The 27,295-nt window shown below is 25.7% G+C and overlaps 2 protein-coding genes across 2 annotated transcripts; both read right to left on the minus strand.

The window, feature by feature from the left end:
- Positions 1 to 8,880: 8,880 nt before the first annotated feature.
- Positions 8,881 to 12,410, minus strand: LOC105360952 (uncharacterized). Its single transcript, XM_011497992.1, has 3 exons — positions 12,095 to 12,410; positions 10,699 to 11,041; positions 8,881 to 9,288 (listed from the first exon to the last, which is right to left on the minus strand). The coding sequence occupies exons 1-3, from the start codon at positions 12,369 to 12,371 to the stop codon at positions 9,249 to 9,251; spliced, it is 660 nt and encodes a 219-aa protein (XP_011496294.1). The 5' UTR covers positions 12,372 to 12,410; the 3' UTR covers positions 8,881 to 9,248.
- Positions 12,411 to 12,559: 149 nt separating this feature from the next.
- On the minus strand, positions 12,560 to 21,610 carry LOC105361147 (GATA zinc finger domain-containing protein 14-like). Its single transcript, XM_011498254.1, has 5 exons — positions 21,443 to 21,610; positions 18,492 to 18,777; positions 13,034 to 13,950; positions 12,650 to 12,850; positions 12,560 to 12,564 (listed from the first exon to the last, which is right to left on the minus strand). Exons 1-5 carry the CDS (start codon positions 21,534 to 21,536, stop codon positions 12,560 to 12,562), a joined length of 1,503 nt encoding a protein of 500 aa, XP_011496556.1. The 5' UTR covers positions 21,537 to 21,610.
- Between the last annotated feature and the right edge of the window lie 5,685 nt (positions 21,611 to 27,295).

The raw sequence follows: 27,295 nt of genomic DNA on the forward strand, positions 1-27,295 counted from the left end.
AAACAAATAGTCGTCTAAAAAAAGGAAAATAAAAAAATTATTCAAATCAAAGTTCTTCTTTACATTTTATTATTATCTACGTCGGCTTATGTATCATATCTTTATTTACACTAATGCGTAAATAAAGAGACAAGCGTGTTGAAAGAAATATCCAAAAACTGTTAAAGCAGTAATACAGTAGTACTCCACAGGGTCACGTATTCGCAAAACATCAGTTTGAAAAATATGGGTTCAAGAAGAAAAGCGAAGCAAGTCCAAGTGGATTGAATTATAGTGAAATAAAATAAGGCTCTCGATGTAGGTAGGAAGTAGAAGGCAAACCCTGTAAAACCATCTATGACTCCTGTCCAGTCGCTCTTTATATCCTACTATCTATCTCGCTTTTACTTTATTTTGTAAATATCAAAATTTATTCATCGCCGATAAAATTATATCAAGAAAAAAACTTGCTAATAATCAAAATGATCGCTGCAATATACTTAAGTATGTTCAAGTAGCAGGTTGCATAAAATTATATATTTCGTACAATTTAATTTGTTCTATGATATAATATATTTTAATATCTTAAATTATCTTAATATATATATATATATATATATATATAATTAATTACTAACTATATATTACAAACTTATAAAAAATTATATATTATAAAATAGTAAATCTACATTTTGATAAAAAGAAATAAAATGTATACATTAAACTTGTAGAATAGAGAATTTACAAATTTTATATGAACTTATAATACAAATATTTATAATATTAGGTTACTTGAAAAATTTTACTGATGAAATAAATTTATTATTAAGAAATATTAGAATTTAATCGTTAGCATGAATTCAAAAACTTTTAAATTATTTTCAAATTTTTAAATGTGAATCTATATTTTATACCATATACAATCAATACATGACGATTAACCAATAACTAATTGAATTATTTAAAAATATTTTTAAAAAATGGTAATAAATTCATTGATTATATTTATTGTTTATATTATTTATATTGTTTATATTGTTTTTATTAGATATATTTACATTAATTATATAAACAATGTTTTATAAATTTCTTATTATTCTCTTCTTTACTCTTCTTTTCGTATTATAGATCTAAATAGAGAAATATTTACATGCATGTAAATATATCATAACATCATGTTCGATAAATAATATTAATATATATTTCAATTGCATTTAAAAAAATAAATAAATATAAATTTAATTCATATAAAATTTTTTAATTTAAAACTTTCATTATAAAAAATATTAAATGGTTTTGAAAATCCTAATTGAAAATTCATTATTTATATAACATGATTAATTTTCATTATTTTCATATAATAATAGTATATTGTTAAATATCTTATATTTGTATTTATAATCTTATAAATCAAATAATGACATGTTGTTTTCACTTTTTTCTTATTATGTTTTGAAATAAATTAATTCACGTTAAAAATGTATTTTAAAATGTCGATTCCAAATGTCAATATGGAAAAAATATATTGTATAAGGAGTACACCATGATAAACTGAATATACGTTTTCATATAAATAAGGACAATTTTTTGGTTTGACACAAAGATAAGCAGAATACGAAACTTAATTTATAACGCGTAGATAGACAGGTCTGACTACAGCCCATTCTTGCTACTCACCGTGAGCGAAACATGCACTATTAATAGTTAGAATAGTGTATCTTCAAAATGGAGGAAAGTAAATTTCCTGCAACTTCAATCTACCATTGTTAAATTATGAAATGATATTAAAGTGCCCTGAAAACTTTAAAATATTTTTTATTTTTTTATTTCAATGAATAGATCATTGCAGACTATTAAGAATTTAACTTATGTAAAACACTACATAAAAGAAAATTGAAGTTCATAGAATTAGAAACTTCTTTAATGGAAATATTTAGTAAAAAATATTTATACATATAAAATATATATACAATACATAAAAATCAATGTATCACGTATACACCATTTATAAATAAAATGGATAATTATTAAACTACTGTTAAATAAAATGGTATTACAATTGAAATCGATATTATTAAAAGGGATGAGTGTTAAATTATAAAAAACTTTTAAAAAAATGTTTTAATCTAGGTAAGATGATTACATACATTTAATATTTTTATGTGTCGACTATTTTTACATGATATCATAACTGTTGTAGAATATTTTTCAAAAATATATCATTGCCATAGAAATATATTATTTAGACAGTATAGGGAAAAAGTGCTGAAAAATGGTTAATAGTAACGTGAAATCAATAACCATATAGAACTACACAGTAATTTTAATAATAACATAAAACTGAATCTCCTTTTTGAAAAATTACATTTAATTTAATACAAAATATAATAATTATTAATTAGACCGATCTGTTTCTAACGGTGGTAAGTATTTAATAATATGATCGTGAATAAAACAAAAGAAAGACATTATTCTTAATAGAAGGAATAAATAAATTTCTCGATATGTTAGTAACAAGAATGCAATAATTCTAAAATTTTTTGAAAGATGCACAAATAAAATAAAATCATCTCGACTTTGTGTTTTTCTGGCATTGTTCATTTTTTCGAAGCACTTTGATTACATTTTCAAGCAAGTCAAAGCTGCAAATCGAAATGCATTTTCGATTGATAGCACAAGCGTGATTTCATATAAGACGTAACTCGTAAAGAGTCAATCGGTATAAAGATGTGCACAAGAGGCGCATGCGCGCAGGATCTCGTTGCCTCGTTAATAAATAATGCGAAGCGATAAAAGTTTAGAGGTCAATAAAAAGTGGTAATGGTTATCCCGAGGCCGGAAGGCACAGACAGTGTCCTCGATTGCATCAACACAAAATTCTTCCCCTATCCCTTTTTTCAGCTTTTAAAACTCTAGAAGTCGACAAGGAAGAAGCAAGAGGTTGAAATGGAACAGTTGACTCGATCTTGATATAACGCTAATATTTCATACACGACAAGAATGAATAAAAGCAATAAAAGAATAAATGAATGAGCAATAATGATAAAAGACTAATAATGATCAAAGAAAGTGGACGAAGAAATACAGAATTATGAATAATTTGAAAGTAATGTGAAGTAACAGTAACGATTTAGAAAATTGTTATTAAAGGATAGGAACTTATTTATAATTGGCACTCGAGTAGGAGCTCTAGTGAAAAATTTATATATGAAATTTAAGTAAATTATTCCCTATAAATAATATATTCGCTATAAATGATCATTAACAGCATACACATGTTTCACGTAAAATCAAAAGAAACGTCGAAAAAACTATAAAAATTGCTTTCATAAATAATTTACTCTAAAAAAAAGTAAAAATAATTCAATTACATCAAATGTTTTGACTTTTAATAAATGTACATTTTTCTTAAAAATTATATAAACATTGTATTAAAATATTATTGAGAAATATAATTAAAAATAATTTAATAGTTTCGATAAATAAAGGAGCCCCTACTTTAGAATAACTTTTCACTTCGTTAAGTAATAAATTTTCATTATAGAATTGAAATATCATTAAAAAATGTCGTAAAACTATTAAGCTTTTGATTTTTTATTGCAAACATATATATATATATATATATATATATATATATATATATAATTAAATATTTGAATTAATTGAATTTCTTGAAAATATTACAATATACATACTCTATAATAAAAAGAATACATTGTAAACTTTGGAACTATATAAAATATAAAATTAATAATCACATTTAAACCAATATACAAAATTTATTTATAGCCTTTAATAACCTGTATTTATGACAGCTTATGTAAGAATGTGGTTGTAAGATACTTATTTACTGTGATGCATTAAAAGTAAATTCCTACAATTAAACTTAACATTTTATTGTAAATTAAAAAATTAATTATATGGATATTAGTTATTATTTATATTCAATAAAAGAAATATATAATATAATTATATATTAAAATTTTCACTTATTTGCTTCAAGGTAAAAACAAACAACTATAGTATACATTTTCAATATATAAAATTAATAAACATGATTACTCGAATAAACTTATATTAAACGAAATGACTAGATTATATATTCAAGATTAAGACAATTCTATTATAGTATTATAAACAACACTATTATAGATAAACTTATATCATGTGATTGTATTGAACTTCACATGCAGTGCTGTTACTGTTCCAATATTGACATTTAAACAAATATTAAGAAATGGAAAAAAAGTCAAGATACAACAAGATTTCGAATAATGAAGTCGTTCGGAATCATTGAAAAATAAATTTACCGTCAACTTTATTTAATAACCATCATATAATGCTAAATAAAATGATCTTAATATAATTATTTAACAAGCACTAATATTGTAGAGCTAAACAGCGATGAACAAAATAATGTGAGCGACTCTTTATGCGCGCACTCCAATAATTTAACTACAAGCAGAGTCGTAGAGGACAACTTGATGAGTTAGAACAAGAGAGTTTAGTTGAATATCGATAGATAAAGGACTTCGCAAATTAATCCTTAAGTACGATGACCTCTTTAGGCTTTCTCAAACAGAACACTTTTTTCACCTTTCATATGCGGCAATAGAGATATACGTAGTAATCTAGCACAATGATCAGATAATCAGATAATATCGAAAACTATCTGTGTTATCTATGTTATCTTCTTCAATAATTCCAATAAAATTAAGTAAACATAGTTATATTATTCTTCTGTGGCCTCTTATATTTCATAACAATAATCATATATACTATTCAATAGTGACATTTTTCCATGTAATCATAATATAATTATATTAACATTTTTGTCATTTTTATTTATAGTAAATATTATAATTTATAATTTATAATAGAAATAAGTCTTATTTTACAATAGTAATGAATTTTTTTATATAAATTTTAATAACTTTTAGCTATACTCATCGTATTATAATATAATAATATAATTAAAAAATATTTAAATTACTGTCTTTATTTATTAATTTTGAAACTAAAATAATTGATACTAAGTAAAAGTTTCTTAGGAGTAACGCATCTTATGAATGTTTAAGTATAAATTAATGTTCATTTTATTATAGTACGCTAAATTACAATATTGTATTATTTATATCTCAAGCTTTAAAAATTTTATTAAACTGTTAATTCACAGATATTGTATATAAAATAAATAAATGTATGGTCGTTAAATTTAAATAAGACTTTTCAGATTTAATTTTTTTTTTAAACAAGGGAAATTAATAATAACTTCTTATAGTTAGTTCAATTAAAGTTTCTACTTTAATACAAGATAATAATTAAGCTTGTTATTTTTAAATATTTTTTTCGAAAATTAATTATTATATTTGAAGAATTATGTTCATATCGATAAATACGTGTATACATAAAATGAATTTTATTGTATTTTAATTTATCCACATACTTTATACATCTTTAAATCAACTTATCGTAACATCGTTCAATTTTATTTCATCAATATTGCTTTAGTACAATATTCGAAGTTGATATTATATTTTTTCAAAGTTTTTAATAAATATTATATAATAAATATTATATAAGCAAACGTTTAAAAGAATTTACTTTTATTATAAATTTAACTTTTTACCTTTGAATTATATTTATAATAAAATTGCTTCATCAGGTTATAATCGGATAGATTAAGCTAAATCTTAAGTACGTAAAAATACTTATATAAAAAATAGCAGAAACATAAATTACAAGAATCAAGAAGTACCTAATAAACGAAGGAAAAATGCAGCTTTTGTTCTACAAACCAAAAGCTAAGGCATATCGATGTAGAAGCTAGAGTAGAAAGAACAGCAAGAAGTAAAACAAAGTTTCGAGGGAAAATGTCCTGAAACCATCTATGAGAAGGTTATACGGTTTTCGAGAGAGGATGAACCATTGATCCTTCGGATACTTAAATTGAATGACCCCAGTGAAAGAGTGATATGGATATAAATCGAAACTAACGTGTGTAAAAAAAGGTGATATGAAATAAAAGAAAATAGGAAAGAAGCTAGTCGATGTAGATGAAATTTTGAATAGACATTAAGTAAAATTTGTCATATATTTATAATGCACTTACAACGTACAATTCTTTGTTCATACGACAATTCAATTTATTGAAAATTATATAAATTAAAGCAATGAATCTTTGACTAAATAAAATATTGTACGTTTTCTTTTAAATATATTTTCTGATTAATTTTATGAACAGTCAGATAACAAAAAACATTAGATTTCAAAATAATAAAAATTTCATATTAAAAATTTGCAAATTCCATATGATGGAAAAAATTTCCTACTTAATATAGGCATTGGTACGGTTAAATGAAAATATTGATGTTATTCTTAATAAAATGTATCTTTGTTTTTCCGCTGATTAATAATGTGGTGATAAAAGAAATTATTTCAAATATTATGTGATATTATTAATACAAGTTAATTTCATATTATAAATGTATATTCGTATAATAAATATAAAAAGCAAAAAATGAATATTTTGAAGAATATATTTAGAAAAACTAAAACAGCAATATTTAGATGTTGGATAAATTTAATATCAGATATTTATTTGATTATATGTTCTTTATTATTAATTAGTAAAAAGCAAGAATTGATTATATTAAACTAAAGATTATTTTAGTCATACTAATTTCCCTTCTTATACGCGAACAATTTGCAATTATCTTTTAAAATATTCTTTCATATTTTAATTAATCGATTCAATCAATATTTAAATGTATTTTATTATTACTATTATCTAGAATATATATTTATTCAAATCGAATTAATAAAAAATTGAAATAAGTATTTCACCTTTTATAATGCAGGATAATTATACTAATTATTCTAGAATAAAATTAGCAATTTCATTTCCTAAATGAAAGAACATTCTTAGATATTGTTTGTTTACTTATGCATATAGACACAGATTATTAAATCGGATTATAATAATTTGATATAATCAATAAATGTACAATACTTACAATTTTACTAAGAGGATGAAGAATATTACAAAAAATTTATAGTGTTCTTGAGCCGAAGCTCGAAAGTAACTCGGAGTAAAATGAAACAGACCGTCGCTCTATCGTCCATCACAATTTTCGAAATTCAAAAAAAGTTAAGATAAAAAATGTTAATTACGTATAGCCAATTAATTAAAAAAAAATCGAAAGCAAATAAGTGATAACTTAAAGGCGCCTCAACTGTCACATGTACGACGCGAAGAAACGAACGCAAAGGTAACCGCACATATTATCGATTTTGTGTTGTATTCGCAATAGCACAGTAATAATGAAATACATGAAGTAAATAGTTACGGTACTTCTACATCCTAGTGTCATCATCTACAGATTCTTAATAACTTTTATTTTACTTTTATTAACATAGTCTTTAACCAAGTTCTGCTATTCCATCGTTGCTTTGATCCTTTATCTCTCAGCCACTCTTAAATTTTTTATGTTCCGCGATCGTAAGGATGAACGAGTGTATACGGCTGGTACAAATCAACATTACTTCAAAAAAGTGTATAATACCGATACAAATCTCGATTTGTTTTAAAATTTGCGGTTTAAAATCGATTTACGAACTACTATAAAAATGATATAGAATATCTCATGAGATGTTACTCTCTTCCAGACACTTTTCCTACATTGTGAATTGTTAGGATGAAAAATATTTTTTGTTATTATCCATGGTATAAATAGACACTAATATTTATAACATATTTTGATAATAAAAATTAATGTGAATTTAATTATTACAATGAATTTTTGATTGTTAGGAGTTTCGATATTTACAAATGAAATTATTGTTGATGGTTTTCTATATTTCTCTTGTATAGATATATATCGATTAAATAATATTGTTATTTTTGTATACAAAATTTTTAAATAATAACCATAAAAATAAAAGATTTATAAATCTATAATATAAATACTGCTTTTTATAGATGCAAACTATTATTCATACGCATATTTTAGAAAATACACTTGTAATAAATTTTGATTTTAAAATTATTATCAAAGTAATTAAATTATTTGTTAATAAAATATCGGAGAATATAATTGTGGAATGACCTGGTATAAATATATTACAATTTTAATTTGAAATGACAATGATTAATTCTACTTTTTGAAAGAATTCAGCTTTATTATTATTTTATTAATCGAATTTGGAATCAATTTCAAGTATTACTGCAATATATGATCAATACTCAATATTCTTTTATGAAATAATAAATGAATCACTTTGTCATTTTTCTATACATAAATGATATCTAAAAAGTTTCGGTATCAAATAGCTTGTCAAAGAAAAATTTTCAATCGCCAGTAAAAATGAATTGAATAAAACTTGCATTAAAAAATTTATATATAGTACAAAACGAGCCAATAATGTCATGATTTCGTGGCAAAATGTTGGTTACTCTATTTTTTAAGCAATGAGAAATGCATTATTGTGCACACTTTTGAGGAAATTTAATCTAATAATTACTTTTACGCTAGATTCGACAATCTTGATTCTCTTTTCTCTATTCTCTATTTAACCGAATCCCTTATACGGTAAGGGTGGCTCTATATCTGACATCATAAAGTACCTGCGGAACCTCGTAAACCACATTTATATTGTACGCGCCTTTGATCGTCTGCAAACCATCGAAACATAAAATACGAAAATACCAGATAACAGAGACGAGATAACTTCGTGGATCGAGAAAACGATAAAGAGAATAAGAAAGAGATTGTCACCTACGCAAACACACGCGTGTCGGTGGGCACCCACGCGCGCGTGCACACGCACACACTCACACACATAGAATATACATATTAGAATATACATAATAGAATATACACACTCACACACATAGAAATAGAATGTCTACGCAAGTCCACATTGTGATTTCATCTTAAAATGCTAAATGCAAATTTTTCGTGCATGTGTACATCGTTCACTATTACGACAATATTTCATAGTAAATTCGGATACTGATTCGTTTACGGACTGTGAAAGTAAGACAGGAGGCGCTTTCATCATATAATCGATAATCCTGAAATCCTATTACGATGAATCGTATAGTCTTAAGGGCGTGACATCACCGTTTCTTGACATAATCGACGTGTCGCTGCAAGCCACTTATTATTAATTTATTATGTCCCCGTGACAACTTTGCCTTGAAAACAACATTAAATAAGAGCCAAAATAAGCTGGATCAATCATCTTAGGAAGTCCAGTAGTCGGTACTAAAGGTCCAGTCCTTGATATTTGCTGTCTTCGTCGAGCCTGAAAACATAAAAGTATCGATAGTCAAATAAGAGTATAAATTGTAACTGTACTCGACTCGCAAGATGTGCGGATACACGCATTGACGTATGCATGCATTCAATGGATGAGAGCGAATGATTGGTGGCTGAAGCGAACGCAACATCTTAATGTTGCAAGTCCGACCATTTTTTTGTAAGACTTTAAGGATTTACCTGTTTATGGCATATACATATGAAATTCTTTATTTGATACTTTTATTATATTTTTATTGTGGCAATGTATACGTAGACATTTAGAAGAGTGAAAAATGCACCGACTATCGACCAGCGATTCTTTCGGTCATGGTTTTGTTTTTCTCAACATTTGTTCAAAATTTAACTATCCATGTGATTTATTTTTTCATGACGAAATTTATCGCCAGATTTTAAGTCGCGAATACGACTTACTTTAGTATGGATTGGTTTTGCCTAAAAAAAGGTTTAAAAAATTCTTTTAGTATAAGCTATTCGCTTTCGATGAAATATTACAATTCGCGCTTCGATCTATATTTTCTTTCAATCTCTTTCCTGAGAAATGTATAGTTTAAATATAAAAAAGTATCTATTTATAACTTATTATTGACATCAATTTTTCTTCTTCGTAGTCCGTGATTCTAATCGATGTTTATTTCAATTTTTCAATAAATATGAAATTTTAATATGTGAAAAACGATAATTTTTAAACAATAATATTATGATATATCTATTTCATTATATTTAAGATATAATAACAAAAATTTTATAACTATGAGATAAAAAAATATTATTTTTGAAAAATTTTGTTTTCAGTCTTCTTTCTTTTATATTTTTATAATATAATACATATAAAAAGTAAAAATGAGTGAAGTATTTTACTAAAATCGATCGTTAATCATAAATTTTTTTACAATCTATGTTTTTGCAAAATAGTAACATAAATCCATCGGTAGATTATTTATTTTCATAAATTATCTATTTAGCGTTTATTTAAATTTCTGTATATTTATAAGATATATACTTTTTGAAAAGTATATATTGTACCTTAACCAAAGATTTTTAATGAATTAAAGTGTACTTGTTGACGAATAGCTAAATTAAAAATTTTTAATTAAATTTACAAGGTATTATTTTAATTATAAAGGGATTTCATTGCTATAGATTATTGCTATAGATTATTTATGAAGGTTATATACAAATAAATAGATAGAAATTCGATGCTTTAATGTCGTAATCGAATAAAGTACTTAGAGGATCTTTATATAGTTCTAGAATTCGCATCCAATTACAACTTCTCTAAATAATAATAAGTTATCCCGAGATATCCACACATTTAAAGTTGTAAAATAAGGAATAGAAAACGAGAAATGAAGAAGAAAAAAGAAAGGATTGATACCTTTTTTCAACAACTAACCTTTGTTTGGGTCCCAGTCCGAATAAACGTCGATATTGCCTTCCTGCATCTAGTTCGATGCCTGCGTGCTTACGAGACTTTCGTATATTCATTTTCGTCCCACTAGCAATTCTATTGCTTCTCTTATATGGCTGATTCCTCGAAGACTCCACCGATGTATTAAATGCCTTATCTATCAATTCCCACGTACCAGTGTCGTCTTGCTCCTCAGTCTGATCTTCGTACTTTCGCGACGGCTCAGTCTCGACTTTTCTCAATTTCGTAGCTATTGGAGTGCTATTACTTGAGTTGCGCTGTTGTATCTTTAAAATATTTGGCAATAAATGAGAAACAGCATTTTTGTCTGAAAGATGTTCACATAATCTAAATTAGAGTATTAATAGAAATAATTATTAAATAATGTTTAAATTAAATAATTTCTAAGTGCTTGATATACTATTAATATAATTAGTCATAATATTATTTACAGCAAATGAAAAAATATAATATTTAAAAAAGAGGGATATTGAAAAAGCAAATATGAAAATATAAAATATATTGATACTAGCAATTTGTTAAATAATTTATAATACTAGTAATAGTAACAAGTAACTTGTTCATTATTTAAAAATAATTTTCTTTAGTATCGTATTAAGAACGCAATTTTCTGTAGTTTTAATGAAAAACAGAAAATATAACTATTACTGAGATAATTATTGTCATATTTAATCTTTAAATTAAATTTAATCTTTAAATCATTTTTAACTGTCAATATTATTCATTCAACAGTTTATCAACAATAATTACCATTACAATAGCTGTATTAAAATATAAAGATATATATGAAAAACAGAAGCAGCAGAAAATCAGTACTAATAGTAACAATTTTTTTATAACGACAAAACATTATATATTTCACATTATGAACATTAAGAATTCTTTAAAAAAAAAAATATATATATATATATTTCATTATAAAAATAATCTAAAATTTAAACTAATTAATAAATCTTTCTTTTCGGTATATATTTTTCACTTTATAGCAATGTATTTTTTACAACTGTTTTAATAAATAATAAATAATCGAAAATTACATGTTTGTATAAAAATTTATTTTACACATGTATTTGAGTTTCATATGTATTATTAAAAATATACATACATGTTTGACTTTTCTTTAAATATAGTTTAAATCATATTTTTAACATTGTCACAAACATATGCTTAAAAAGGTAAAAATATATCAAACTAAATTACTGTAGATACAGGATAATTATTCAGGATATTATTAATTCTTTTCTCTGATATTGTTATTCATCGAATGTAAAATAGCGGAAATTTTTTAAACGAATGAATATAGATAAAAAATATTATTTAGATAATAAGTCCTATTCAAATATCGATGCCTCCAAGTTACCTTCATCTACTGATATCCGCTCGATCGATACAGCAGTCGTCGTTGAGCTCCAATTATCCTCGGGAAGTCGTTTCATTATCGTTTCTCGAAATAAATCATCGGGTAGATTGGTAGTCCGATTTTGTGAGACTTCCTCAAATTCTGACGTAGAAGTATGAATTTTCCCATCGGCTTTGTCTTGATCCGCCGTATTATCAAACCAACTTGGAGGAATATTTTGATATTTTGCAGACTGATTTTCTATTTTATTTGCTGACAAACTCATCGAATCGAGCATTGGCGTAATTTCATTTGGATAGACTACCGTGGTTGTTACAATATTATCTGAAAATAAATTCTTAGAAATCATCTGTACCAGCATCGTTGGATTAGTCTCCTTTCTTTTCGTTGAATTTGATTCGTCAATGTTACCAGCATTAAAAAGCAAATTTCCGCTCGGCATCGATGAAATTAATTTAGACCGATTCAAACTGTTGTTCATTTGAGTTAGCGCTTCACCTTCCGTTAACATAGAATTATGGAAATTCTCTATACTTGGACTAGATGCTGATTTACTTGAATTGGTTGTTACGAATAATTCGTCAGCGATCGATTCTATAAAAGTAAAATTTTCAGTGTAAACCTTATCTAAATTATCTAAATTCGACAAATTTAAAGGATATATTTCTATTGATGTTTCTGTATTCTGCACTAAGACTTTGTTCGAGTCAGTCATGATAGGAACATCATGCATAATTTCATTTCTGTCACTACTATCTTTAAAAAATATATTGGGCATTGTATTCGTAAATATTTTCATAAAATTATGTGTTTCGTTAGTTGTTTCGTAAATGTTTTCTTCGTTTCCATCATAAATGTCTGTGTTTCTTTCCATGGTAATATTTGACTCTTCCTCTAAATCAAAGAAATCCTCAATGCTTTTAGTTAAGAGCTCCTCACTATTCAAACTCTCGGAACTCATGAAACGTCTTGCTTCAACATTGTCTGCAACTAAATCTGTGCTATTTACAAAATTGGAATCGTCGTTACGATTAATATCGTCTTCGTCAGCAAAAAAATCCTCGATGCTCTGTGTAAGTAACTCTTCTCTACTATCTTTCTTTTTCAAGTCGGAATCAAATCTAACTAACAGATTTGTTATATTTATATTAAAATTATCGGTATGATTTACGGTATTATTTTTCTGGCGATGGAAATCGGTATTGCCGTCACTCATCAAAACACTAAAACTTATCGAACTAGTCTCATTTTTATTCCTGTTTTCATTCTTATTATCCTTTATCTGTAAATGCGAGATAGCAAACTTTTCTTTACTACGTTCGTGCATTGCCTCGTTTTCACTGCTGTATTCCGAGCTTTGTTCATTGCTATAAGTTGACGAAGCAAAACTACTGCCGGTAACAACAGAATTACTCCAATAGCTGTTATCCTCTTCTAATTCATTCAATTGCGAGCTCGACCAAATAAAAGAATTCCCAGAAGTTCGAGTAGTAACCTGAAATGATTCATCTTCATTTTCGCCAATGGATAAAGTTTTGTTTGACTTGTTTCTGCTCGTCTCGTTATCCTTCGTAGATTCGAAAAAAGTCTGATTGAAATTTGTCGTACTAATGGTAAAACTCAGGAAGTCGTAATAAGATGTTGCAGCTGGATCGTCCTTGTTGACAGGAAATTTTTCATCTTTTAGCTGGTTCTCATTATTGTATATTTCTCTGATAACATCAAGGCTCGAATTAATCAAATCACTGTTCTTCTCTATTGAATTGAATTTTATATTGGGCGCATGTTGATCGTCGAATTCAGTATATGAGTCCACCATTAGATTGTCAAGAGTTGTTACACTATCGATGCTCTGCCTGTAAAAAGATATTATTAGACACTTTTTTAGGTTTATTATTTATTTCTTCACAAATAGAATGCAATGGCAATAGAGACTCGATAAAAGGATAACAGAAATGTGCGTGCGCGTACATGTGTATAGGAGGGCAGAAGCCAGGGCGCGAGATGTCGAGGTATTTAATAATAAAATGTTAAAGGGCTTGATTCCTAAAAAATGCCTCTGGCTGAGACTAGACTTATTATACTTATATACAAAATATGAAGTATTTACAGCGTAATAACTTAAAATTAACTAAAATTGACGATTTCAAATAATTCACATGCTAATTTTTGCATTTCTTGCTGAAACCTACAAAGCAGTTATAAAATTAATATTAAAATATACTCAATTTAAATTAACATATATATAATTGTAAAGATTATAAAATTAATTACTAAAATATTATTGATAATATGAAAAATTAATAATCTGACAATTAAATATAACATTAAAATTCATGTACAATTTTAAAAAATTTAGTAAAATCTTTTATTAATAAATTATAACCGATGTTTCAATAATTAAATTTCTATAATTATAGCCATTAAGATTATCTAACTTAAGCTATTTATTCATCAAAGCTCAAAATTATAGTAATACATAAATAATAAGTGAAAAAAATATAAAAAGGATTTTAAAAACTTAACAAATCCAATAAATTATGAATATAAAATGAAAAAAGTATAATTACATCGAACGAAGGAAAGTGTTATTATAATATAATAGTCAATTAAGGAATCTTCGCATCTGCAGCTTTCAAACTCTATATTTTAACTACCTCGTTCCTTCTTTCTGCCCCCCTCCTGCCTCAAGCCAACGCAGCACAACCGTCCCGCGTAAATATTTGTCTGCTTAAACACGTGTGAATGCAGCAACCATATAATCCATAATCTCCCCCACAAAAATAATATGAGCGAAACTAGAGAAAAGATGACACCATGTAACTCTAGTTATACTCTTTAAATGTAGAAAGGAAAATTCGGAAAGAGGTATATAGTTACTGAAAAAATAAATAAGCAATAAACGAGTTCTCCGCAGATATACGTCTCTTTATTTTAATAGAGATCAATCGTTCTTACTCGTAATTTAATACTTTATAATTACATGGCAAAATTTTACGTAATTAAATATTTTCATTAATAAAGATAAATAAAATATATATTTTCTAAAAACGAAAAATGAAAAAATTATTTTCATTATACTACTGACTAAAAAACCAAACAGATAATCAAATATGGATTAACAATTAAGAGATAAAACATAAGTAACTTTATTATTGAATAACGTCAAATAGAATATGCGATTTTAGGAAAATGAATCTTATATATAATTTATTATATATTAAATGACTAAAGTTAGATTTTCAAATAGCCTGTATAAACATTCGGTACACTTTCAATATATAAATAACGGCTGCATATTTATACTCTGCAAGCAAATTATCTAGTGTTTTTATTCGTTACATAAATAGTGTATAAAAGTGATGACGGTAAAATTAAACAAATATTAAATTTTTATTTTCGTACTTTTTATAATAATATTAAATGATAACTTCACTTAATATAGTGGCATATATAACAGTGAATATATCTCTAAACTTATATTAATGACAATTGTATAACAGAGCTTTCCAAAAAATAACTAAAATAAGCTGTCGATCAACTCGAAAATAAATTTTGCTGATTTTACGAAGAATAATATTTGAGAGTGTACACTAATTCATTATGACGCGACAGTAAATTTACTATCATCAGCAAATATCCAATAAAACAAAATATAAAAAGTATTGAAGGATGACAATATGAAATTAAATCCACACCCAACATAAAAGAAAACCAAATAGGTGAGTCATCGACTCGAATAGCGAGTCCTCTACTAATTTCTCTTTCCTTTGATAAATCAGCTTTTGAATTATTAAAGAAGCGTCATACAAAATCCTCAGGGCAAGGACTCGTCTCAACTTTTCGTATATCAGTCTGTATTCCGTCAGCTACTAGTTAGAAATTTTAATAAACCCGTCTGTATTTAAAGGTTCCTCAAATCACTTCCTTCAGTCTCAGTTATTATAGTATATTAAAATATCTCTATCACGTAATGATTTCAATAGGCTTGGAAGTACATGTATATGGAGAAGCTATGATCTCTCCTCTTCTCCTCCATTATCATAACTAGCCCATCTGTTCTTTTCTATCTCTCATCCTCTCATAAATATACACACGTGCGTACACTTTCACTCTCTCTCTCTCTCTCTCTCTCTCGCTCTCTCTCTCTCTCTCTCTCTATCTCTATCTCTTTTCCTCGCGTTATCGGTAACCACTCGCTTTCCCCAAAATTAATTTTTGATAGAGTCGTATAGATAAATTTTTTACAAGTTCTGGTCCACGAACGTAGGTACACACTCGGAAATTTTCAACTATACAAAATTTTCAGCTACATTATGAAGACGCTGATGCGTGGTTGATCGATTTCATTATAGTATGAGGAATATTATAAATTCAAGAATACACTCAAACATTTTATTATGAAGCTCAAAGCCGAATCGAGAAAACATATTTTTCATAAAGAAAAGTAGCTATTTAGTTTGCAAATTTGCATTTGCAAAAATAGTACGTTTCTTTCTTTTCTTTTTTATAATAGAAATTTCATACGTAACATGGATATAGCTTTAATTTAAATAATCCCAGATAAAAATAAAACTTTTATCACTTATTCCGTACTAATTTCATTTTTTATCTATGCACCCTTATTTATTATCACAAAAAGTATGTATTAAATTTTAAACTAAAATATTATAATTCAGCTAACGCAAGTGAATCGATAATTAACGTATTTATATAAATTTTAATATATAAATTATTAAGCAATTAATTGAACATTAACTGTATTAAAGCTTCCTTAGCTATCTATTTATTTAAATACGGTCTTAATTATATATACTTAATATTCAACTTTAGCCAAATTAATTTCTACTTAAAAATTATTTAGTACTAAAAATATAAAAATACAAATTTCTTTACAAATAGGATAAGAAAAACATTTACATGGTTTATTAAGATTTTTTTATAGTACATATTATAATTTTAAACAGCTTGCAAACTATTACTTTAAAATCTACAATTTTTGACAAATCAACTGGTTTAAAACATATGAAATACTCCTTTCAAACGAAAAACCGTTAAAAAGTTTATTTAAAATAATTCACGCTTTAAAATGTTTACAATCACTTTATATACATTTTAGAACGAATAAAATATTCATTTTACAGAGGGATGTAACTAAAATTTATGGTATATTTTTATGAGCTATAAAATACCTTAAAAGATTTTCATTATTATTAAATTATTACTATATCACAGGAAAGTAAAATAACATTCTATCTGCTTATGTATTTTAAAAATATTTAATGGAAATAAAAATATTAATTTCATAATTCTAATTCGTAAAAAATGAATAAAAGCAATTCAAAATACTTGTATGAAAAATTAAAATTATATTAAACGAAAATATTAAATTGAATTCTTATTTTGTAAATAAAGACGTGAAAACTAACGTTACAATTTTTGTGTACAATTGTAATACAATTATTGTGTGAATACTATTATATTTAATATACTTCCCCTCTATAATATAATTTCTTTATACATATATAAGTAATTAATAATAGACATTTCTTTTGTTAATATCAGTTATTATTTTAAATTATAATCACATCAATATATTTCATCAATCTCAAAATTATATTTATTATATAATACTTTTAATCTCACTAATGTAATAGTAATAATCATTAATTTATTTCAGATAAATAATCTTTCATTATTTCTGTATATAATTTATTTTATAAATTAATTATTATATGGAAGCAGCTATTCAAATTTATTTAATAAATATTTTCTTTAAAAGTAATATATGATTAGTGTATATTTTTCTTGAAAAAAAGCCGAACAGAAAAAAAGCTTTAAAATAAAGATTTTTCAAAATTAAGTTTTGTGTTTAGCTTCATTTGATTTTTATGGATTGAGCAGTTTAATTAAAAAGTTTTAAAATATTTTTTTGTGAATTCCTATAAATAATTAGCATATTTAAATAAATAATGGAAAATTCTAATATTTAGATTTTATGTTGAGGTCGATGGTTATGATGAAATTATTTAGAAAAATATAACTAAAATTTTTAATAAAGAACTCGAATAAATTTTTTTAAATCTTTGAGGAATAGTAAGATTATATGTAAAGATTAAGTGCTAATTAACTAGTACTTAAAAATTAATGTATGATAAAATTTATTTAAGCTTTTAATTAAATTTCCCGATATTGAATTGAAACTCCAATAAGTCCAATTTAATAAAGTTTACAAATGGTCTTCAAGTATTTATTACGAGGGAAATATAAGACAATTTTGTAGATCTATAAAATTATATCTTCCGAACTTATCTTCAAAGCAGCATGATAATAATAATTTTTAAAAGTTATGGACATAATAAAATTTAAAATAAAATTTTTAAATTTATGGACATACCCATCATCGGTCCAATTATGATGCTCATCACTTTCAAAATGCGCCGCAAGCAAGAGCCGCGAAAGCTTAAGGAGATTATCGTGCAGTGGTGTTCCTTTTGGTTGACGATTTTGAAGTAACAACAACCTCGACCAATCCGATGGCAAGGCACCAAAAGGTAGGAGTTCCTTTTCTGTATTAAAATACGTAACGTTCAGTTCCGTCTCGTTCAAACTGCTCACATAATCTTGAAGTAGCTCTGCGTCCAATATGGCACAACTCTTTAGGCTGCAGCTGGTCTCCGAGCCTAGAATTTCAATTTTTCCGGACAATTATTGTAACTCGAATTAGTACTATGTAAAATTAGAACAAAAACCTTCGGACTCGGACTCACTTACAGAAAAGCAACTTAATATGACAGTAAAGTTGAACGTTACGAAGGGATAAATTTTCAAGACATAACAAATTTTTAAAAGGCATTATTTTATGGTTTGTAAGATAAATAATTATGAACAGTTTTTCAGACACCGCAAAATTTGATTACTATTCATCTTTAACTAGTCCATTAAAAATCTACATATTTAGTTTTTTATGCTGCATATTAAAACAATGTAAGATATAAAGTGTAGGAATAAAGTTTTATTCTAATTGATTTAAAAGTAAGTTAATATATAGAATTCTTTCGTATTAACATAAAATATGAAATATTGTCAAAATTAATACATTTTTACAAAATCGTATGTGTTCGACACAACGTATGGATTATTAAATCAAATTGTATAAATACAATTTCTATAATTAAAATTTAAAAAGTAATCTATTTTTCACGAAAATAAATTTTATAGATTGTAATAATATTTGTTAAAACCGAAAGCAGATGTTACATCTCACTGCGACTTTAGTGTATCACTCGAGTGACATCAAAAATTTTATTTTTCAATTGCCTGCTAATTATTCAGTATACACTATTGAGTTAAATAGAGTATTTTTGAAAATATTTAAAAATAATATCCTTTAAAGTTATACAAAATATTTATTAATTTTGACGTAAATCGAACAATTGTTATTAATAATCCGAAATATGTAGGTTGTGCAAAAAATTTACTTTTAATTATTTTTAAGGTATTTTATATAATAAATACTTGATTTCAAATAACAAAATCGAAAGTTTTACATTTTGATTTCACCTAATAATGACCAAATTTTAAAAATTATGAGTTATTTATATGTAAAAACAATTATTGTAAGGATTTAATATACATTTAATTATTTTCAAATATTTTAACATCAACTTAAGTTTCATATAAGCGATTTTTAAATAATAAAATAAAAACTGTTTAAAAAAAAATACATCTACAGTTATTGCTGAAAATACAAATTGCACTTGAATGATATTATTTTGCCTACTATCAAAATAACATTTTTATTCATGTTAGTATTACGTAATGAATGTTATATTCACAAATAGTTTTACCTTCAAAAATTGGAATAAAAAATTTCTTAATATAATTTAATATATTGAATTTAATTTATTTAATATATTTTATTTATAGTTTAATAAATTTATTTTAGAAACTCCAAAATTTATAATTTTCTAAACATATAATTTTTCAAATTAAAATTTTTCTATTTTTAATTTAACATGTTACTATATAAAGATATTTCATAAAATTTTTTAATTTATTAAAAAGAGAAACACGTATAAGTGACTTTATTATACAATTTTATTAAAACCTCTTTTTATTAGATTTAGAAAATGTATATTTATCTACTAACATATATATATATATATATATATATATACATAATGAGTACAAAATTATATTAGATGAACTACTTTAATATAATTATAATTTATGATAACATTTTAAAATAAATTATTGAGGTTATATATTAGCTATACATTAAAAATTGTCTATGAAATATTTTACCTTTATATCGGTTGTTATTAAATTTAAAGCAACTTCATGTTACGTTAAAAGTTTTTTTATTTGAGAAAAAATAATGCGAAGACTAAAAGTAAATGATGCATAAATAATAAAACAAAATTAATTTTTATAATGATTACCTTTAAAAAGCAATCTGTTTTTGCTTTAAAAAATATTGTTTCATTAAAAAAAGCTAAAAAAATTTAGTCTTCTATTTTTAATAAGCTTTTGCATCGAGGTACTATAGTAATAATAAAAATAACTGAATATTTTATTCGCATATTAGAATATAATTATAAATTTACTTTAAATTCAAATTTTTAATTCTTAGGCTATTTAATAAACATGCAGTATGAATTGGCCCCTTGTTTTCTTTCATTTTGCAATAATTATGAGGAAGTTTATTATACTTTCATACTTTCATTTGATACCATTATACTCTTATTGTATAAATTCATCAAATTAAAAATTCAATATTATTAAAATACAAATTTATTAACAATATGTTTTTGTACATTATACAACAATAATTTTCGACTAATGTAGCATACATTATTGCGTATCCATAATTTAAAAATTATTTTAATAATTAATGAACAAGTTAACGAAAACAATAAGGTAAAAATTTCTTTAAAAATGAACTAAACGAAAGTCTTTTTTATTGCTTTGTAATTGTTGTATGCTTGTATGTACTTGTATGTACAAATGTTTTATAATTTGTAATAATTAAAAATAATAATAGTTTAAATTCGTTATATATTTTTTATCAAAATATTCTAATGTAATTGAAAAGAGATTCATTCAGCCGTCTCACAAAATTGCGTACTCCCGTTAAAAGCACCCACACAAGATTTATTTCTTAGCTTTGCATGTCACCAACCCTCGTATTATATAAACAATGTTATCTTGCAAAATTAAATAAAAATTAAGTCAGAGATAAATAGATCGTTTATAGAAGCATTACGTAAACACCAAATAAAGTAAATAATAATAAGCCGTGACAATGAAATAAACGAGGGTGCGTCACGGGATCTGACAGCTTACCTGCTCCAACAATCGTAGCGTCTAATAGCAGTAACGGAGGCAACATCAGTAACAACAGCAATGACGTTAAGACAGGTGCTGAACTCCGTGACATGACTAACGCCGCTGACAGAAGATTAAATTCTGTTTGGTCTTACGCTAAACGTGTCCCTTCTCGTGGTCTCCCCGCTACTTAGCGTTTTCCCACGTACGGGTGCGTCCGTGTGCATACGCGAAGCTTGCAAAATTTCTTCCTTGTCGTCGGATTCACATCTGAAAAACATATTTTGTCAGTCGATGGAGGGATATACGCCCAGGTGCTATTACCAGTGACTCACATGCCATCACATCCACACAGGCTAACGCGCGCAACGTCTTAGCGGGAACTCTCGTAATTTTCATCTAGCTAGGGCGATTCGGTGGGATATTGTGTCGCACATCCTTTGAAATTCATGATAGAGTTGACGATTATGACACAGAAAATAAATTAAATATTTATTGAGGTTTCAGATAATAAATTTTATCGATCGTGTAGATGAGGCTTTAAAAATAGTTAATTGTATTGTCTAGTAATTGATGGTATCCTTTAATTACTAGAAGTAATACAAACGAATAATTTACAAGAGATATTAGCATAATTTATATAATAATTCTTAAAAATTATTATTTACGAAATAAGACTACACGTTAAAAATATTATACCATAACCTATTTCTATCGATTTAAATTCATCTTTATCATAAGTTAATTATAACAATTGGCGATATCTATCGAACCTATAAATAATGATAAATACATTTTTATGCTAGCTTTCGCTTATAAACATCATTATCACTATTGCTGATTATATAAAGAGATGTAGAAAAAATAAATAATTTCAACAGATTTTGTCTTTTTTCTCTCATTTGACCTGTTATTATTTTGTTTTATAGTCAATGCATTGTTAGTACATTCGAGATAGATGGACCAAAACTACATCCCATAATATCAAGAATGCCAAGTATCCTTCAAAGTATTGAATCTTTATGCCTCGCACATTGAAACTTTGCATCTCTTCTCATCTACTTTAATCATCTTCACATTTTCCACTACTTCCAGATCTCCTCACTGCCGTACTGTCACTCAATGCGCTTCTCCGTAACTCTATCTTTCTTTCAATTTATTTCTCGGCAGGCGTCGTCGCGTGTTCTGGAATCACGCACACTTGTGATTGCGAGAATGCTTTAAAAACCGACCCCGCAAAGTTCCAGTAAATTGCGTGAATCAGAGGTGACTAAGTTTTAAAACAAAAGGCCTTATTTCTTGTAAAAATTTATGACATTTTTACCGCATAATTATAATGTCCAAACTTAATCTTGATTATGCTTATAATAACAAATATCTTTTTTTCACAATTATACTCTCTAGAGAAAATAAATAAACTTTTAATTAAATCCTTATAAATTATAATACATGACATTATGTAATTCTTAATAGTTAATGAAGTAGTTTATATGTCAGTAAAATAAATTTACTTTTTATAAAATCAGATTATACTCTGACATTGCACTTTTTTAAATATATTCATCCGCCATATTTAATAGATTATTCGTGTTTTTTTTAAGTGCAAAATTGTTTTTATTATTTTTATGAATATTCTCAATAAATACCACAGTAACAACTATGTGAACAGAAAGAAAATTTTATTTCCTTACAATAAATATTATGTTATATAACTATATTATATAATCGAAATTAATGGATTAATTATTGCAAATAATTAAAGTTTTCCCATCTTTTATTGAAAAGCTAATATTCATCATATTCGTTTAAAATATGTTCAATATTTTTATGCTACATATATATATTTATGTAAAATTTATACAAATAAAAATATTTTGTATGCATAAAGTGTAAAAATAAATCAATTTCTTATAAATTGCACAATAAGTACGAATAATAAATTAGACATGTGTATATAATTTGAGAATAATTTATAATTCAGCACATAACAAATTTAATTTAAAAGTCAATAATTAAATAAAAATTTTTAGAACTTACTCGTATAAAATACCACTTTGTGTGGATTTAGAAAGAAAGGAAAAATTTGAATGAAATTTCACGCGTGGTACTGAAAATTGCGCGCCCCATGAATATGAGTTTAAGAACAAAGACAAAAAAATGTGAAAATAAACTTCTCGGGAATAGTCGAATCAGATTTTTTCGCTTTCTTTCTCATTCGCTAGACGGTATCGGCCAAGAGTCTCATCCATGTGAATGAAACGCTATCAGTGCTGGTGAAAAACCGCAGAATCGCGCGGCTCGGATGTCGGAACGCGGTGTCACGTGCATAAAAATTGGCGAACGCCACATCCTCTCCCGTACCGCATCAGAAGAATGTATATATGTAGAGTTGCTTTTATGCAAAAATTGCCTAGGCGCGCATGTAGACGAGTGACGAATTTTCGTTGACAGCCAATGCCCGAATATCCTGCAAATTTTGGCAAATTTTCAGAATTTTCAAACAGCAGCTACTAATATCTATGAGTGGACTGCTCCGCATTCTATGAGAGCTACTGACATCAGTGACATAAGCAATTTTCATAATATTGAACAAAAAACTCTAGTAATTATAAACTCATTATTTCGTTTGCAATCGACGCATCCTTCTTTCATTTATAATACGCATGGATAATTTAAATTTTTTTATTATAATATTTATTATATGATAATATTTATTTTATGAAATATTACAAAGAAAGCTCAGGTACCAAATAGATTTCATTTATAAAGTCAATTTTACAATAGCGATAATTGAATAAAGCAATTTTATCTCTACAGCTTTTTCCATAAGCTATTTAAACAAAAAAATATATAATATTTGGATTCGTCGAGAATGACGTATACCCATATAAATATTTTTCGAAAAGATTATATTTAAATCACGTTAAAAGTAATTTTAATAAAATGTTTAAATAAATTAATTAATTTTTATCTTTTAATTCGTCTATTTACAAAGGTAGAACTGACTGGTATGAAATTTTACCATGAAATATAAAACGCTTACTCTCTCATTTAACCATGTATATTATGCATCTTTATTTCGTTACCCGAAACGACGTAATAAAATTCGAAGAATCATATAAGCAAACTTGTGAATGATTATAAGATTGTCTTAGAACTCAATTTCTAGCTACAGAATAACTTAAAATAATAGTTTTTTTATAATCCAGTTAGAACATTTATTATGTGATGAAAAACATTTTAAAACATCAAATAATACATGAAAAATGAAGTGTACATACAAGGTTGATATAACTATTAATATTCGAAAATTATTATAAATAAGTGTAAAATTTCTTAAAATAAAACTTAAAAATAAATAAAAATTATCTAAATTTAGATTAAATACTGTATTTCATGGGAAATTTTATTAAATCAGATATGAAATAACCAATGGCCAATAATGTAATATTAACCTAATTATTGTATCTATCTATTCAAGTAGATTATCTAAATTGTATAAATAATAAGCGAAAAAATATTTATAATTTACATTAATTAAAAAAAAAGTTATTATTGTTAAGTAACGCAATATAAATTACATTGTTTCTTAAAATTACATTGTTTTAAAAATATTTCAAAAGTAATAATATTTGATAGTTCTAAAAAAGTTAACTTATAATTATTTAAATACTTTTTATCCATTAAAATCCAATTATGTATTGTATAGATCAAACTTTTTAAATAATCCGAATCGTGTATGTAATAAAAAAAAATTAATTTTTTCAAATTTAAAAATTTATAAACAGCTACGTTTAAGCGATATAAATGAAAATGTCAAAGTAAATACATTAATTTCAAATAAAATATGTCCTTTAGTTCGTGTTGTTATTTATAAGATACTCTTAATCCTTATAGTACTCGTAACCCTCAGTCAAAATACCGCTTATAAATTACAGTAGATTTCTTACTGATAAATTAGATTTAAAATTTATCTCGTAGATATATAACCATACTAATTTTCTTAAATTTTATTTATATAAATATGCAAATACTTTAATTATATTGTAGACTATATAATTTTAATTTAATTGAATTTTATTTTATTTTATTCATTTTAGAGATATTTACTATAATAAGAGATGTGAAAAACAATACTTCCAAATATTCACCGAATATCAAGATAAAAATATCGATAAACTTTTGAAAATACGTTTATTATACGAATTTTGTAGAACTGTCATTTTTTAATAATACCAAAATGATAAATAATATAAAATATCTGTTCTACTAAAAGCCTATACTACTTTAAGTCTGTCGTGCCTAAGATCAAAATCACTATTAAGAAGTTGAAAAATATAGGTAGATCATAGTCGATTAACCTTACCGCTCGACTTCAGAACTCTTATACGGCCGTAGCATTATTTTCCGCTGGCGAGTACAAATTGCATCATTAGATGCAAGATCGGCGGAACCATAAACGAAGGCTTTTAACGTAGTAAAGGTGCCTTATTACTCCTCGCTTCCCTAAGACTGGCTACGCATCCATCAGACTTAAACTGTAAATAGCATCGAACGTACCATTAGGCAAATCTGTCCCAGAGGCCTTGGCTCGGGTCCGCCGCAGGCAAGATATTTTCATTTGAGATGCGCGATAAGTGATCGCTGCCACTCGGCACTGCAATATTCGCTAACGAACAATGACGACATTACTTACATACTACTTGTTTTGCTCTCGCAACAGCATCGATTATCAAAACAGCGTTACCATACCAACCTTAAACAAGTATAATGTCTAATACCAAACAGGTGGAGGTGGCAAGGGAAAAAATTCGAACCGCCAATATATTTATACTGTACGAATAATCGATTATTTTCTCTTTAAATTGTCCAAATTTAACAGAAATAAATGGTCGATTGCAAATTTACTAAACAATGAAACTTCATTAAAATGATAATTACGGTTAACTCTCATGTCAACATATAACAACACGAGACCTCGGATCTTTATTTACAATAGCATGAGTTATTTTTATGGCAAATTTAGCTTCTATCCTTGATAAATCTCTAAACTCTGGATGCTACTAGCACTAGAGATTAAAACATTATCATTTATCTGTTTATTTAATTTATAATACCAAGAAAGTCAACAACATAAATTAAGATTTAAATGACATTACTCTTTTTCTCTCTCCTATATTGTTACATATATCTACGCGCACATGTAATTTTTTACAATAATATTTATCCTAAAATGTTTAATTCTCAATTGATTTGTTTATTATTTGCAATTTATTCGTATAATGTAATGAATTATAGAACTTAATACTAAATTTTAATATATACGTCTATATGTATTATATTACTAGATAAACAAAATGTAGAATGTAAAACTATGTAACTGAATTGCTTATTATTTGAAAATTTTTTAAAAATATAAGTAATAAAATAAAATAAAGCACATAAGTAATAAAACAACGAAATTGGGATATAAATAAAAGTAAAAAAATAATCCGATGGATAAATACCAAACGTATACAATAACATTTTTCTAGAAAATAACCAAATACTGTATAATTTAAATATTATTTAATAAATATTAAATAAATTTTTTATTGAATCATATGCATTTACATCAATATTTGATCAACTTCATTTTCTACCAATTTTTTCAGACATTTGTTCAGATTTCCAACAAGTTAATATTCAAAAAAACTCCTACTATTTCTTTTGTATAAGACTTTTTTTTAAATACTTTGAAATAAGTTAATGTTTATTAAAATTCTTGAAATAAGAATTACTATATTCAATTGAATTGATAGTAATTATAAAAATCAAAATAATTGAATAATAAATATCAATGGTAATTATAAATTTAATTGAATATTCGAT

This window comes from Ceratosolen solmsi, unplaced genomic scaffold (genome assembly GCF_000503995.2).
Source record: "Ceratosolen solmsi marchali unplaced genomic scaffold, CerSol_1.0 scaffold14, whole genome shotgun sequence".
In the NCBI taxonomy this organism is placed as follows: domain Eukaryota; kingdom Metazoa; phylum Arthropoda; class Insecta; order Hymenoptera; family Agaonidae; genus Ceratosolen; species Ceratosolen solmsi.

What these genes read in the sequence shown, in the direction of transcription:
- LOC105360952 (XM_011497992.1), bottom strand. Translation starts at nt 12,371, where the DNA reads ATGCTCGATTCGATGAGTTTGTCAGCAAATAAAATAGAAAATCAGTCT. An exon ending in GCGGATATCAGTAGATGAAG is followed by an intron (nt 11,042 to 12,094) that starts GTAACTTGGAGG and finishes AACATCTTTCAG; the next exon opens with ACAAAAATGCTGTTTCTCAT. An exon ending in GGACTGGGACCCAAACAAAG is followed by an intron (nt 9,289 to 10,698) that starts GTTAGTTGTTGA and finishes TTATGTTTTCAG; the next exon opens with GCTCGACGAAGACAGCAAAT.
- LOC105361147 (XM_011498254.1), bottom strand. Translation starts at nt 21,536, where the DNA reads ATGTCACGGAGTTCAGCACCTGTCTTAACGTCATTGCTGTTGTTACTG. An exon ending in CATAATTGGACCGATGATGG is followed by an intron (nt 13,951 to 18,491) that starts GTATGTCCATAA and finishes ATCTTTTTACAG; the next exon opens with GCAGAGCATCGATAGTGTAA. An exon ending in GAGTTCCGAGAGTTTGAATA is followed by an intron (nt 12,851 to 13,033) that starts GTGAGGAGCTCT and finishes TATTTTTTAAAG; the next exon opens with ATAGTAGTGACAGAAATGAA.